Consider the following 15,162-nt stretch of genomic DNA (forward strand, 5'->3'; position numbering starts at 1 on the left):
TAATTGGCAACATTTCCAAAAAAACCTTAGCTGGGTTTAATATATTTTAAAGAGTTACTGTCAAAGTATAATTTCACCATTACAAACAGCTTGGCAACAACATTTGCATAAAGATCTGTCAGCTTCTGAAAAAATGCTTAAATGTTGGGAAAATCAGATTCGTTAAGTCGCCTTTACTGAAACAGCCTACAAATGGAGAAATTGTGACATGCATTCATCTTAGTAACCCCTGAAGTGCACACTCTGTGCCAACCCAGGGAAGGGCTTCTTGAAGGAAATAAATAATATACTTTGTACTCTGAGGTAGATTTAAAAAAAAAAAATAAGGCGGCAGTAGAAATCCCTCCATTTGTGTTGAGTTTAACCAAATTTCCCATGCACCTGCTTCTGTTTCCTCAGTCTTTCTAAGAAATATTACGTTATCATTTAAAACTTTGAAGCCTTGACAAGTAGTTAGCGGGCCAGTACCACAGGGGAGGGGATGAGATTTTTTTTTTACACACTTTTATGATTTCCCCTTATTGTGTATGAGGGCTTTGTTTTTCTTTTAGTCACCCACAGTACATAAAATAGTGATTTGTGTTTGTTAATGCATGAGCTGATGAAACTCTTGGTTGTGGTAGGTGGACACTTTGTAATGTGTACTTTGTACTCTCCAAATACATCCAAGAGTAAAATGTGGAAAATAGAAATGTTACTATGTTAGTCTTTGTTGTTGTTGTTTTTAAAGAAAAGAGGTACTATGTTCTAGAAGTATCCTTTTAATCTGGCATTTTCTACTTAGAATAGCTCTCATGGTTGTTGACAGCTGTGGGGAACAGATACTCAGGGGGGCTGAATTTTCTGTGGCCCAGGACATCAGCCTCTTTGTGTGGTGAGAGACAATCTTCTGGAGGTGTGAAGGGGTCTCCCAGCTCCCCATCTACTCTGCAGCCCTGTCGCTGTGGGAGATGAGACTGGGTGGCCAGAGTGAGAAGCATCTTTCAAAACTGGGCAGTAGAAAGGATTTTGGTTTGAGGACTGTCTCATGCTCTGGAAAAAACTGTGACCTGTGAACCTTCAAGTGCTTGTTCTTCACTTGGATTGGGTCTTCCAGCTGTAAAAATGAGAGAAGGTTCTGAGGGCATAGAACCTGTAACCAGAAAGGAAGACTTAATTTTGGGGTAGGGGTGGAGTACCGAGGGCAACCCAGAGCTGGAAAACATAAATGAAATGCCCTCTCTACAGTGCTGAGTGGATGCTTCCAAATTCATTCCTGCTTATCTGCTGGTCTCCTGGTGTGGCAATCACAGAGATGGCAAACTACCCAGAGTTTCTAATTGATGATGAGCATTGTAGCTCTCTATTTTCTGAAATAAACTTTAGAATGTAAAACTTCAGAGGTAATAGGTAGGTAAATAGATCTAAAATTTTCTTGTTTAGATATTGTTGACAGTTTTATTTTTGTTGGTTTAACTTAGTAATTTAGTAATCTGAGGTAGAGTTCATTACTAATTCTATAGAGATTCAAAGTCATATCACTTCCAGATTTAATGTATTTCTTAAAAGGAGCTTCGATTCAAAAGTCTGACTTTATCCTTATCAACATAATTGGCAATGCTCGAGAAATCTTTGGAATTAAAGTTAATAAACATTTGTTAGAGGAACAGCAGAAAATGCGGACATCTCAGATTCCATCACTGCATGTTCTGAACTGTGCCTTCCTGTACTCTGTGCTATTTGCCCCAAACCCCCAAAACTGCATCTAGTTTATCCTCCTCTATGAACACCAAATTAGTCAAGTATTTTTCCCATAGAAGCATTTTCCACAGTATAGCACAGAGCCTCAAATTAGCGTCCACAAACGACAAGACATCACTTGAACTTCTGACTTTATTTCACCCGAAGTGAACAGGAGATAAAACATTGTGTCCAAAGTGAGATGCGTGGCTCTCTTCTCTTCTTTCACAGAGTATAAGAAAATGTAAACAATATTGAGCTTGAACTTCGGAACCCTCCTTAATTATTAGCGGCCTTTACAATGTTCATGGTCCACGTCATCCCCGCGAAGCTCCCAGACTGTTATAGGCTAATACCTGCCTTGGTTCAGTCGGATAAAGAAAAGCATTGTTTGAGGAAGTGGGTCATGTGGATGTATAGGTGGTTGGTGGACCCGCGAGATGATAGGCCGTGATTCTGGTCCGAGTACCACTGCAACAGAGAGGAGAGAGGCGTGTTTTATCACTGGAGCAATGAAACATGCCTCGCTTTGGCTTTCTTGGACTGTAAAGTCACAGTAAATTTCCTAATATTTTTGGAAGATTCTTTAAAGAACCCTTGAATAATACAACTGTTTGTAAGCAAACCTTTGGAGCAAGAAAAAGCAGAGTTCGTATCAATATCCAGTGCTCTTTTATATTTTTTTAACTGTAGGTTTTACATCCCAAAGGATGAGCTCTTCTAACGGCCAGCATCCTGGGGATTAGAATCAAGAGTCTTGGCTCCCAGAACTGGTGCATTAGGTCTGTTACTTTGGTTTCTGGCACTTTTGTTTTTCATGTGAAAGGTAAAAACATTGCATTTAATTTTCCCTAGGTTCCTGGTAGCTCTAAAGTTCCATGAAGCTTTTGGCCTATAAATCTAATTCTCTGTTTCAGAAAAACCCACCGTGTAGTCTATCACAATAACATAAATACCTTTTATAGAACTTTAAAACATCATTGAAAAAGAAAAAAAGGGAATAACGTAACTTAAAACTTCACTGCTGGAGGGATCCCAGTAGGATAATTGTCTTCATTGCTTAAAGGTGGTAAAGGCCATGATGTAATGTTATAAATTTCCCTAGTTGAATTTTTTTTTTTAGGAAGCCACAATAAACAAAGGCCACAAAAACCTCATGTCACTTCTTGTAAATTATATTTTAAAAATTCAAACTTCTAAAAGCTGAAAAACTCCCTTTCTGGAGTCCTGTCCAATACAAGCAAACTGAGGGAGAAAATTCATTTACTGACGACGCAGGGACACCCCAGTTACCAATCTCTGCTTTCAGTCTTGACCTCATTGCCTCCTCTGATCCAAGTCCGCATTCTTCTAGCAACCTGGAATGCATGTGCCAGGCCCTGAGCACACACAGATGAACGGATTCTCTAACTGAATGGAACTGTGGAAATTCACTGAGATTCTGGGAACATTTTGCAATTGCTTCTTACTGAATAAACAGAACCTTTTAGCTGCTTTGCTACTCCTAGGTTCTGGTAGGAACTCTGATGCACCTACACTTATGTACACAGAGCTTCAGAACCATTAAATATTTGAGCTATTCAATTTTGTAAATTACCTTATTTTATATGATTCAGGCCAGTTTATATGGCATAGGCGGTTCAACTCTTAAGGGGATGCAGAAAAAAGTCTATGATTTATTTACTAATACTCTGCTTTCTCTACTTACCAGCTGTGTTTTTTTTCCTGATTTGACTAAATAAATAACTATATAAATATATATGCAAGACCCCTGTCTCTTAGCACGGTGGTCAAAGGTCATGAACAAGGGTAATATGGAATCACGTACCATGGCCTGGAAATCCACTTGTGCATTAACCAAAGCTTTAGCAATCTGTGCTGAGTTCTGGAAATGCACATTATCTGCAACAAAGAGAGAGTGAGAGCAAGAGACGAGAGAGAGAGAGAGAGAGAGAGAGAGAGAGAGAGAGAGAGAGAGAGTTAAAGTGCTGTTAAATACCAGAAAGCCTAGAGTGACAATGTACTGCCTGGAAATGAACACCAACAATTATCTAGTCATGCATTTGACATTGTCAACAGCGAGTGATCACGCTCAGCTATGGAAATGTCCCTGACTCTTAGGTACTGACCCTGAGCACAGGCAAAGGAAGATGCTTAATGTTTCTTAAACAAAGTGATGCTGGCTCAGTATTTTTATGTGTAAGAGTCTTGCTTAAACCTCACCATCTGCTGTTCCGTGGATGAGAAGATAGTCTACATTTCTGAAATATTCTGCTCTTGCCATCACAGTTGAATTCTGGAAAAGAAGAAAAATTAACATTTTAGTTGCTGCAAAGTTCTAATAGAAAACTAGCTAAATCATTGTGCAATGGACTTCGCACCAATACCGAAATTATGTATTGCTTTGGTTGATAAATATTTAAGAGTCAGAGCAACACATTTTCATCATCATTTGCATTACTTCCATCTGATTCTTAGTTTGAAAAACTGAAAGTTTATGTGTCATATGCTACATATGAGTGAGACCTTAGGCATAAGTGATGCCCGCTCAAGCTGTGTAGGCGTTGGGGGTGGGGAGGGGAGATGAGAAAAGGGAGGTTAGGGAAAGGAGGATGGTGAAAGAATAGAATCCCCAAAGAGTAACATTTCATTCTAGTGATGCGTTCCAGTTAACAAAAGATCATAATTTTTGCCTGGGGATCCAGAACTGATTCTGCAAAAACTCTGAATCACTGTTTTAAAATGACTTAACACATTCGAAATGCATTAGTGGCCTAGATACAATGGGAAAGGCTTACTTTATAGTGCTCGAGATTGTCATCCTTTGTTGGGAGGCCCATGAATCGCTCTGTGTAGATCGATGCTGCGAAAAGACGCGAGTATGTTATTTCCACTTTGTGCAAGTCACTTCACAACCTTACGGAACTCCTACATTAGCTACAGAGCCCCAGTCCTCCCATGACGAGCCTTTGAGAGTTCTTGTTTTCCTTGCTATCATACTTGGTCTTAAGGAAGGTGTCCTTTCCGTAACTCACTGAGGCCCAAGAAACAATGCAAAAAAAAAAGAATATGGAACCATGAGCGTCTAAGAGTTTCCTTTCACAGGCTGCACTTAAGCTTTTCCATGTACTCTTCTTGGGGGAATATCCAGATGGGAAGGGCTTCATTATATTTTAAAATAAACTGCAAAATCCACCACCTCTGGTCCCTTCACTGGTGTCTTGTTGCATCTGGGATGACAATGTGTCTCCCAGATTTGCCCAACTCAACATCATGCACACATATTCAAACACACAAATGCATACCTTTCTGAATTAAAGAAAGATTCCTTGTAAGGCATGAATGTCTCATTTTTACTCCAGCATGGGAAAGAGAGTCTAGAAGCTCTTTAAATTTTTGTTTTTGCACAGTTATTAGGGTTACTTTCAAATAGGCATTCTGCATTGAGGTTAATCACAAAAACAGGAACACACAGGAATGGATACTTCCCAATTACATGCACACACACACACACACACACACACTCATATTTTTTTTCCTCTGACTGTGAAGTAAAGGAGCTGTGTTCCACACTGTAGTGTGAAGGTGAATTCCTTGGCCCCCAGCCTGACTTTGCAAAAGATTTGCTTAAAAGCTGTCATTGCTGGAGTTATGTGCCTTCAAAAACAGAGTTAGCTCTGGTGTTAAAGATTTGCTTTAACAGGGACTCAAAGTTTCTGGGGAAAAAATAAGATATGCCGGATTTCTGAAGAATCCTTCCTCTTATGATCTTGAAGAGATCGTCTGAACCACTAAAGGTGGTTACAGCAAAATAATAATGAGTTATATGAACAGTCTCGTTTATAGATTATATTTTCCCCAGTGATGCTGGGGTGAACTTTACTGCATAATTTGTTTTCCTAGCAACCTCAAATACAGAGTAATTATGTGTTAAATGTTTTCACGGCAACGTTTATGAAATGTTTCCATACCGTAATATTCCCAGCTGGAGACCGGAGCCACTGCTATCCCACACTTGAAAAGACCCGTTCCGGATGCAAGGGCCAGGGATGAAACATAACCTCCGTAGGACTAGAGAGACATTGTTATTGGTCAGCTCCGAATGCATACGCAGAAGCTTCTCTGCGTTATTAAAGCAAACCTATTCACAATAAAGACTGGGGGAGACGGGGGTTGCACAGAGTAGATTAAATGCTCACTTTGCACCCCAGCGGCAAGCACCACTAGGAATTTTATCTCTGATAAATCAGGAAAAAGTTAATGTCCTGATCATAACAGACTCCCTGAAAACAGGGTAGGCAAAGTTTAGGAGATCCATGTTATTACAAGGTCTCTATACAAACACAAAACAACTTTTCCTTTTAGATCTTTCTAACTAGGGCTTTGTTAGAAAACAAACAAACAAACAAGCAAAACCCCCAAGTTTCTTCTTGAAAGAGATGCACAGAGAAAGAGAATGGTTTCCAAATGCAAATGTAAGATGCTTTCTCAAATTCACAAGAGACCTATGAGGCAGAATTTGCAGCTACGCTTTTACCTCGTTCATTTACAGGGCATGACTGGAGTTTATGCTGCTTTGAGGCATTCTGACACAGCAGCTCAAAAGAAGGAAAACTGCTGGTGTCCTTCAAGACCTTCCCTTTCTTTCTAACAAATTTCACAGAAAAGTAAAGAAATGCTAGAGGAGATGGCGGGGCAGAGCTGGGTGTACCTTAGGTCTCACAGAGTTCTTTCTCCAAGGAATCAGTGTGGGGGCATTTCAGGAACAGCTCTGTGCACAGAATATGTGTGTGGCTTAGCGAGCGGAAGAAGAAATGAATAGGACATCACAAGGGGGCTTTATTTCCTCTTGGAAAGCAAACATTGCCTGTACAGATAAGGTTGAGAGAGTTGCTAGTCCTGGGTACATGGTCTAAGCGGGCCTCTGGAAGATGGACAAAAACCAAGGCACACAGGAGATTAGAAAGTCATTTCTTGTGCTTTTGTGTGCCCCGATACAGGGACATCTGTCCGCATCACATGGAACCTTGTGACTTTCCATCTGCAGTCATGCAAATCGTGCCTCCTCCTAATCTGTTCGTCTTTAGAGAGGGGTGGGGGCAGAGAAGGGGGACTGGAGCAAAGAGGGGCAAGCGGGCCCATTCTTAACCCAAGAAATATAAGGCGTGGAAGACTAGCGAAGAATCTCGTTGAATTTAGCAGTCAAATGAAGAATCCTCTAAGTGGTTTGTGGTTTTGTGTTTCCATCTCTGGGGAATTTTATGGAGGGCCTTTGGCTGCAAAACACAGAATAAAATAGGCTACTCCAATTATACCATGGCCTCTTTTTATTATATTTGGAGGAGAACTAAGCTAGGTTTTAATAGGGGAAAATATATTTTAAAAGCAGAAGGAACATTTGGGTTTTAAAATCACTTTGATAAGTGAAATTTTCTATATGATTTGAAATTTCACTTATGAAAATAATTTGCTTTAATTAGTAGGACAACAAGAACCTGGTCCTGGGTGGAAAGGCTTTCTTCTCTCTTTAATTTCAATTTCAGATGAAAGCAGAGTAGACTTGAGAGCTTCATTAAACACTATTGTTTATGATTTTATTGGAAAAGAGTATTTACTAAAACACTAACATTGGATATGGACTCTCCTCTCCACGTTTGAGAGCAGAGAATAACACGGCATGACATTGAAATGCCTACTCTGTATCAAATCTTCTCGAACGCTTGTGTTCAGAACCTTAGGCATTATTAATATGCACTAACTCAGGATTGTGTTATAGCACTATGTTTAAATAGCTATTTTCTGTTTTAAGGGTAGAATTCAAATATTGTCTAGGAATTAGTAATAGCAAAATCTTACTGTAGACAGAGCACAGCTAGAGACGGTTAGGCTTTCAGTGCCCGGGGGGACTTGGAAAAACTATTCCCACTGTACAAGTGAAGAGCGGAGAAAGAAAACCCACATTGACTTTCTCTGTTCTCTCAGGAGTGGGTCTCCTAGGCCGAGTGGGTGGCTGCTGTAAGAAAAGAACCCACAGAGCAGATTGGCCAAGAGAATTCTAGAATTGTGGCCTTTGCACTAAGATGCCTTGCCATTTTGTCTAAATGAAGTATGCTTTTAAAATCATTCCCGGAAGGGCACAGAATTTTAAATCAGGGGTATGGATGTTCTTATTTAAGCTATCAGACATTTTGGAACATTTTTTTTTCCTACCAACAATAACAATAACTAGCTATCACTTGTCTGGCCCAGGAGTTCACTGTGATGCTCTCTGAGGTTCCTCACCATCTGTCTCACCCTTACCCATCCAGTCCCCCATCCCTGCTTTGCCTTTCTTCCACTTTGTTCCTTGCCATCTCTTGTTGTTCTTTGAACTCTGGCAACGGGGACCGGCCTCAGGACATTTGCCAATCCTGTGACTTCCTGTCTGGCTAGCTCTTTCCCCAGAAAGTGCCTGTCCTCACGCCCCCTTGTTCACTCTTCTTCAGGGCATCACTTACATGTGACTTTCAAAGACCTCTGCAGCCATTTTGTTTCAAACCATGCAAGCGTGCTAGCCCTTCATTATGCTCCTTCCTTGTTCTATTTTGCATCTTTTAGATAGCTCAACATTTTGTATTGTATTTATTTACTTTCCTTACTTTCTCTCCCACTCTTCACCAACTTCATGAGTACAGACTTTTGCTTGTTTTGCTTATGGATCTATTCCCAATGCTGGAAAAAATGGCCTTATAAACAGGAGGCATGTTTATACACATATTTACTAAAAGTATGATTCCACTGTTAGCTCCTGTAATCCCCTAGTGACCAGGGGGAGAAATGGTTGATGCATTTTATAATGGAGTAGCAATACCTCAGAATTCATAGTGAATTTATGGTGGTGGTGGAGTCAGTAAAAAGCAGAGCTGGGGCTCAAACCTAGAAGACCTGTCTTAGCAACCCATAACATTTCCTGTCTTCCAACACCAGAGCGACTTCTTCTGGAAGAAATAATAGAGTCTAACATGGTCTCCCATTAGAAAGTGTATTCATCCTACATTTACATCCTCCTCACATAGCAATTCAAATTGCTTATAATTAGTCACTGCAAGAGAAAGGAACTAAGATTAAATAATGAACTGATGCTTATTCAACACCACCTGGCTAGGTCTATACTAACAAAGCAAAGCCTGAAAATGTAGTTTCTTTTTCTAATAGTTTAGGCAAAGCTCTCTCTGCTCCTGAACAGTAAGAATATTGCTTCAATTTTTCATTGCATTCAACATTTTTAGACTTCTGATGTTATGAGCTTTCTTGCATGGTATTGAGGATTTCAACCTCACCCTGTTCTCTGTCCCATGTGCTAAAAGCCTTTCTTCAGAGCAAAACCCTAACGTGTCTCTAAATACTGCTAAATGTCCCAAGGCCAAAATCTTTTCTTAAACACCATGATAGAGACATAGCAGATATTTAACAACCACCTAAAATGAGGGTTATAAGTCTTTGGTTATATAATTCAGTTCATAAAAAGTGGTGTTCAAAATGCCCCTCTTTTTGCCTTTAAGTCCATATCTTGGAAGAAAATATAAGATTTGAAGTTTATTTACAAACCAATTGTAAAAAGTATTTGCTGGGTTGGCCATGACCTATTTGGCAGGCCGCAGAAATACTTAATATTACCCAGAAAAAAAGATATCTTTCTTCCTGATACGGAACATTAACACCCAACCCTTTGGCTTATTAGTCTGCATGGGAAAAGGTTATGGCCTCTTCCCACGGCATGCCTCTTTGGCTAACTGTAGGTCTTTGCAATTTGTGCCCAGTATTCGAGCCCCCTTTTCTATCCTCAAAGTGCCTTCTAGTCTATGACATTATCTTTCTAAAACACCTATACAGGGGTACTATTAACGACAACAGCTCTTCTCATAGAGATATCCATGAAATCATTTTTTTTATACTATCAATATGTACTTATGGAAAGAGAAGGCACCAATAATTGTGGAACAAAATATTTTTTGTGCTAAACAAAAACGTTTAACAATTCTTTGCTAGTCTTTCATGGGGACTAAACACACTATACTTAATAAACGTCTATTTTCCAAACTGGTGGATGATAGACTATTTTCCTGAAAAAAAAATCTCCTGGTATGAGTGGGACAATTCTGGGGAGAACATTAAGGTATAGGATTAATTTTGAGGCACGTTTCACTCTCTAGGCCTCCTCAAGAGAATGAGGCTAAGAAGGTCAAAGGGTGGATTCTGCTACTGTTGCCTTGCTAGATGGACATGTTATCTGACTTTGCTTTAAAAATGATGTTTATACCCACACATTAGCACTGCTCCCTGTGGTTTGTCATAGAAGCATACTTTTGGAGGGGGCAATATCTAATGGGGAAACTCCTGAGAATAAGTCCTGAGAATAGGGACAAGTAAGTGACGTTTATCACTTCCTTCAAGGCTCAGAGAACACTGTAGACTGGATGAGAAGAGAGAAAGAATTTAAGAGACCCAAGACAGAAAAAAGTTACTGATGTGGACATTGTGTTCATGGACTCAAAGTAACTGCAGTTAACCTGAGCAAGATCTGTCAGCATTTTCATCATACATGGAGAGGGATTCATGAAACCTTACTCTTTGTGGGATGATTGGCAGTTAATAACTGTGGGGGGAGGAGACTCATTTTATTTAGTGGTATATTGCCCATGTTATATCCTAGTAAACACTTGTCCATAACTCAAGCTTGTGCAAGCAACCTTAATAAAACCCAGTGAGACAAAAGCAAAAAAAGAAAAAAAGACAAAGGAAAAAAACTCCAATAGACACAAACATCCCAAATGTCATGCAAGTATGAGGTGGGCTTGTTGGGAAAAGGTTTTCTAGGCAGATGGTAGGAATAGAAAGAGGGTAATGAAGGTAATATATAATGTACATTATATATATGTATGTATGTAATATACTATATATATACAATTTTGAAAAACTAAAAAACAAAAAAAAATCTCAGAATAACAATATTTCAAACAACATTGGAGTTTGTGAGGCCTGACCAAGTCAGTTAAGAAACAATTAAAATAACTTAATTAGACACTCCCTTGCCTGAGAGCATAGACCAGAAGCATCAGCATTTCCTGGAACCTGGGCAGAAATGGAATCTGTGAGCTCAAGTAGACTCTCTGTTGGTAAGGAACTGGACCTTGTGCTTTAGCAAGCTTTTTTGGGTGATACTTACACACCTTACATTAGAGAAGTTCTGGTTTAATGACACATGAAGAAACTGAAATCATATAAGGTCATTGCGGATGGTGGTCACTACTTAGCCATTAGAAGTAGAAAAAGAATTCACTAATCAATGTTGAGCTCAGAGAGATTAAAGGTAGGAAGTAACTCTTCTGAGCTTTCTAATTTGGGTGATTCGGTAGATGAGGGTCTTCAGTGATGATGTTTTTTTTTTTAAAGGTTAGTTTGGAGTAAATAAAACTTGAGGCCCATGAAAGTCATCTCCTGAAGGAGAGATGGCTGGTAAGCCGCTGATGTATAAGACTCAGAAGAGGAGTACAAATGACAGCCATTATCTTTGAAACCACAGAGTTTGCTCCACTGATTCACAAAGTATTGATGTATGGCTTACAGCTACACTCAGAAACATACTAACATTGAAGGAACTTAGAGACTGCAGTGGTCTCAGAAGTACAAAATGTAAAAAGCCACACACATTCCCTTTCATGTGGCCTAAAAGGTCCTGGTTACTTCATGACCTACTTCTCCTGACATATCTCCAAACTTCTCTTTATGATTCTTTAGACTTTCAAAGTTTAATGTATTCTTGATCAACTCATGCATGTGTCTTTGCTTTATTAAGACCAGGATAAATGTGGTCTTCACATTCTAAATGCTCGTTTACTAATCTATTTTTGCCTATCAAAGACTCTGACTCATTTCTGATGTCTTTATTAGCTCTCACGGGCACAATTAACCTCTTTTCTTTCTGTTGTTTTGTACGATGAGTTATAAACCATTGCTTTCCCACTCTTTCCCCGTATGAGGGTCGAATCTCTAACTTATTCACCCTTTTGTCCATAAAGAACCTAGCATGAGGGCTGAGGATGGGATTCAGTTGGTACAGGGCTTGCCTATCTTGTGTGAAGACCAAGTTGGATCTCTAAGATCACAAAAAACAGAGAAAGTAGTGCATGTCTGTCATCCCAGCACTTTGGAGGTACAGTCAGAATGATCAGAAGTTTCAGGTCATTTTCAGATATAAAGGCAGTTGCAAGTTAAGCTGAGATCCAGGAGACTATGTCTACAAAAAATAAAATAAATTACTTTTTATTTTATAAATAAAATACACAAGATCTAGTTGAGATGTAATGGCAATTTACAAGGATGAAGGAATAGACGAATCAGAGATCAGAAATACAGGCTAATAAGAATGGAGTTGTGCAAAACTTGAAGAACTGGTACAAAAAGACACATAGTATTATATCTTTTTGTACCTTGTTTCCCCTAGCTGATTGGAGGCTACTTAGGCAGGGCAGGAAGTCTACTCATTGCTGTCTTCTTTTGAGCATGCTCACAGTCTGCTTCATGGTAAATGTCTTCTGAGAGAGTAATCAGTGCAGGGAGACTAACAGACTTAAGTCTTTTGACGGCATTGACAGAATCCGGTAGGATAAGAGTCTCTTATTGAAGGATTCTGAACTGATACGGATGTACTGTTGGGTGATGTGTGGGTTTTCAATCATCCCACATATAGAGTCTCTACCAAACTAATACATAACCATTTTCTATAAATGAAATGGAAAGTTCTAACTTATGGTACTCAGAGCCTGCAGCAAAATCAAAGCACAGTTCTAAGCAAAATGTTAATGATTATATACAGTATTTGCTTAAAATGAGACTCTGTCAAAGACTGACTTTAGGAATTTCACAAAAATGGGTGGTAGGAAAGATCTTATCTGAAATATTCCCCTATAAAAATATTTCACTTGTTTTTACCCATTTGAATCCCAACTGTTTAGATATTTAACGTTAGAAAGTTTTGAGAAGGACCAAATGGCTTGAAATAACAACGTTCTCCAAATTGCTAACAGTTCATCTGGTCACTGAGCTGGGAGTTGAGCTGGATCCTGCAGGTCCCTCTCCACGTGTGTCTCATTCCCTTTATCTTGGGCAGGCCTCTTTCAGAGAAATCAGCCAAGAAAAACAACCCAAGCTCACCCGACCACAAACTGACTTTCAATTGTACAAATTCAGACCAAAAAGTAAAGCAAACTTCTTTGAAGGCTGATTATCATAATTTATAATGGGCAAACCTAAACTCTTTTCACTATTTCTCTAGAGTGTCTCCACCAGTGACTTCACTGCTCACAAGTAATAACTTCTGCCACTTATTCTTGTGTTTATTTTCAATAACTGCATCACTCCTCAAACATGGGAGGAAGTTCCATATCCATAACCAATATCTAGGTAGCCAAATAATGCTTCTTTTCAAATTAGCCCAAATTTCAAATTAGTCCAAAAAGAAAAAATGTCTAACAGCCCTGGTAGGACTACACTGAGCTAAATAAAAAAATCTACAGTGAAAGTTCCTATAATTTCAAGCTTTAACTTGGCTTTTCAGTAAAATGAAATATAAAACATACAATAGCTATTAAATTCAAAATCAGAGAGGCAATCAAACCTTCGATAGGCATAGTTCAGTTGGTATGTTATAATTCAGCACCAAAAATTAAGTAAAAATGTGTCAATTATGATGAGTTCATTTGTTATACAAAGAAGAAATTGAATTAAAGGAAGGAACAAACACTTAAAACCACCACTTCAGAGCTGATATTATCCAAATTGACTGTTTCTATTGACAGATTAAATTATGTTGCAACACTGACATTTCATGAAAAAACCTTCTAAGCGAACACTTCAGAAAACGAGGATTACCAAACCGAGTAACAGGCAGGGAACTTATAAAACAACTCACCCAGCCCCATATGGCTATTCTTTTTTCATCAATGAAACCCATTTCTATGAATTTTCTAAAGTGAAAGAAACAAATTTTTAGAATTTTAATTGTGTACACATGACATTTACTTCATTATACAAGCATATTTAATCCAAAGATTTAATAGAAACGCTTCATTTCTTTGTTTAAAACACGTGCATAATAAGGCTGCATTTACAAATAAGTAAAATAATATTATCATGTTTTCTGCAGAGAATTAAAGGATCATCTTAGGCTCTGTTCTTTATCTGCAGCGATCCCAGTGCCCTCAGGAGATTAAACCTTGTTTGATCTTGTTTTTGTCAAAACCTGTCCTCAGATTGCCTCATTAGAACACAAGGGCTCCACTAAGGAGGACCAAATTTCCCAGATCCTTGGGTCTTGGAAGGATTTTTGTTTCATTTTGATTCAATTTTTAATAAATTTGTACCACCTTATTTGCTCAGTTGTTGATACTCAGTTTGATGTTAAGTCCTATTCAGAGAAGAAAAAAACCAACCGTTCTTCTTGACATTCATAAACAGAAGTCTCCAATTTACCATTGTATGGACAATTATGCATTGTAATTAGGAACAATTAAAATGTTGAATTGATTTACTTGGCTCCATCGCATTTCCAAGAAGTTTTGAAAACATTCTTTTTCTCGGGAATAATGAACTACAAGAAAAACAACCTTTAAAAGTCCCAGGAAACAACTAGTCAACACAAAGCAAGGCATGCAGGTCACTTGTACCTCAATTCCCCAGTATAATAGAGAAAATGAGATTTATTTGGGGGAATAGGTTGATAAAGCCTCAATACAACTTTAGAAGCAGAGAGAAACAAGAGAGATAGAAGGTGTGATGGGGAGTGGGCAGGCTCTAGGGAATGACACAGTAAGCAGGGGGAAGAGGGGAACCCAGAGACAGTGGTATGGCCTCTGGTTTCTGTTAATGGCTTTCTGTTAATGGCTTTCTCGTCTGTTCTCCAGAAGTAGAAAACAAGTGTGTTTTGTTAGTTGAATAATGGGTTCTCCATTTCTTTTGTTGTACTGGGCACAGAACCTAGGTCTTTAGGTATACTATACTAGCGCCCTACCTCTGAGTTCTTTTTGCCAGCTCTGTAGAGTTACTTAAAGGGATTTTATAGCAACCATTTTTCTTATTGCATCGACTCAGCATGCACGTTTCTGACGAATTGAGGAGTTGGGCAAATGCCCGGGACAAACAGATGGGAAGAGGCCCCGTTAGTCACAGCTTACCCGACACGAATTCTGAAGGACACTGAGTGTACAGGGAAGAAACGGAGTAGCAAACGGAAAATTGCTACCTGAGTGGAAGCTAATCAAGGGAAAGCGAGCAAGCACGCAAAAATATGTGGCCCCTCCAGCCATTCTCACGCAAATTTCAAAACCCAAATGAGGGACGAGAAGGTTCACTTTCTTGTTTAAAAAAATATATAGTTCCGCTACTGGTGTTGGAAGACGGTCCTGA

General features: G+C 39.0%; 1 protein-coding gene across 1 annotated transcript in view; it reads right to left on the bottom strand.

Annotated features, from left to right (window-relative positions):
• Window positions 1-1,854: 1,854 nt before the first annotated feature.
• The window catches only part of Fap (fibroblast activation protein alpha), a 73,338-nt gene continuing 60,030 nt past the window's right edge, over window positions 1,855-15,162 (bottom strand). The window contains exons 21-26 of the mRNA XM_048425830.3: window positions 13,670-13,724; window positions 5,691-5,790; window positions 4,518-4,582; window positions 3,943-4,015; window positions 3,548-3,621; window positions 1,855-2,190 (exon numbers count right to left, since the gene is read on the bottom strand). Of these exons, the coding sequence (XP_048281787.3) occupies window positions 2,086-2,190; window positions 3,548-3,621; window positions 3,943-4,015; window positions 4,518-4,582; window positions 5,691-5,790; window positions 13,670-13,724 (472 nt within the window). The 3' untranslated portion in view covers window positions 1,855-2,085. The remainder of the gene's footprint in view (window positions 2,191-3,547; window positions 3,622-3,942; window positions 4,016-4,517; window positions 4,583-5,690; window positions 5,791-13,669; window positions 13,725-15,162) is intronic.

This window comes from Myodes glareolus, chromosome 21 (assembly GCF_982192425.1).
Source record: "Myodes glareolus chromosome 21, mMyoGla1.1, whole genome shotgun sequence".
Lineage (NCBI taxonomy): Eukaryota > Metazoa > Chordata > Mammalia > Rodentia > Cricetidae > Myodes > Myodes glareolus.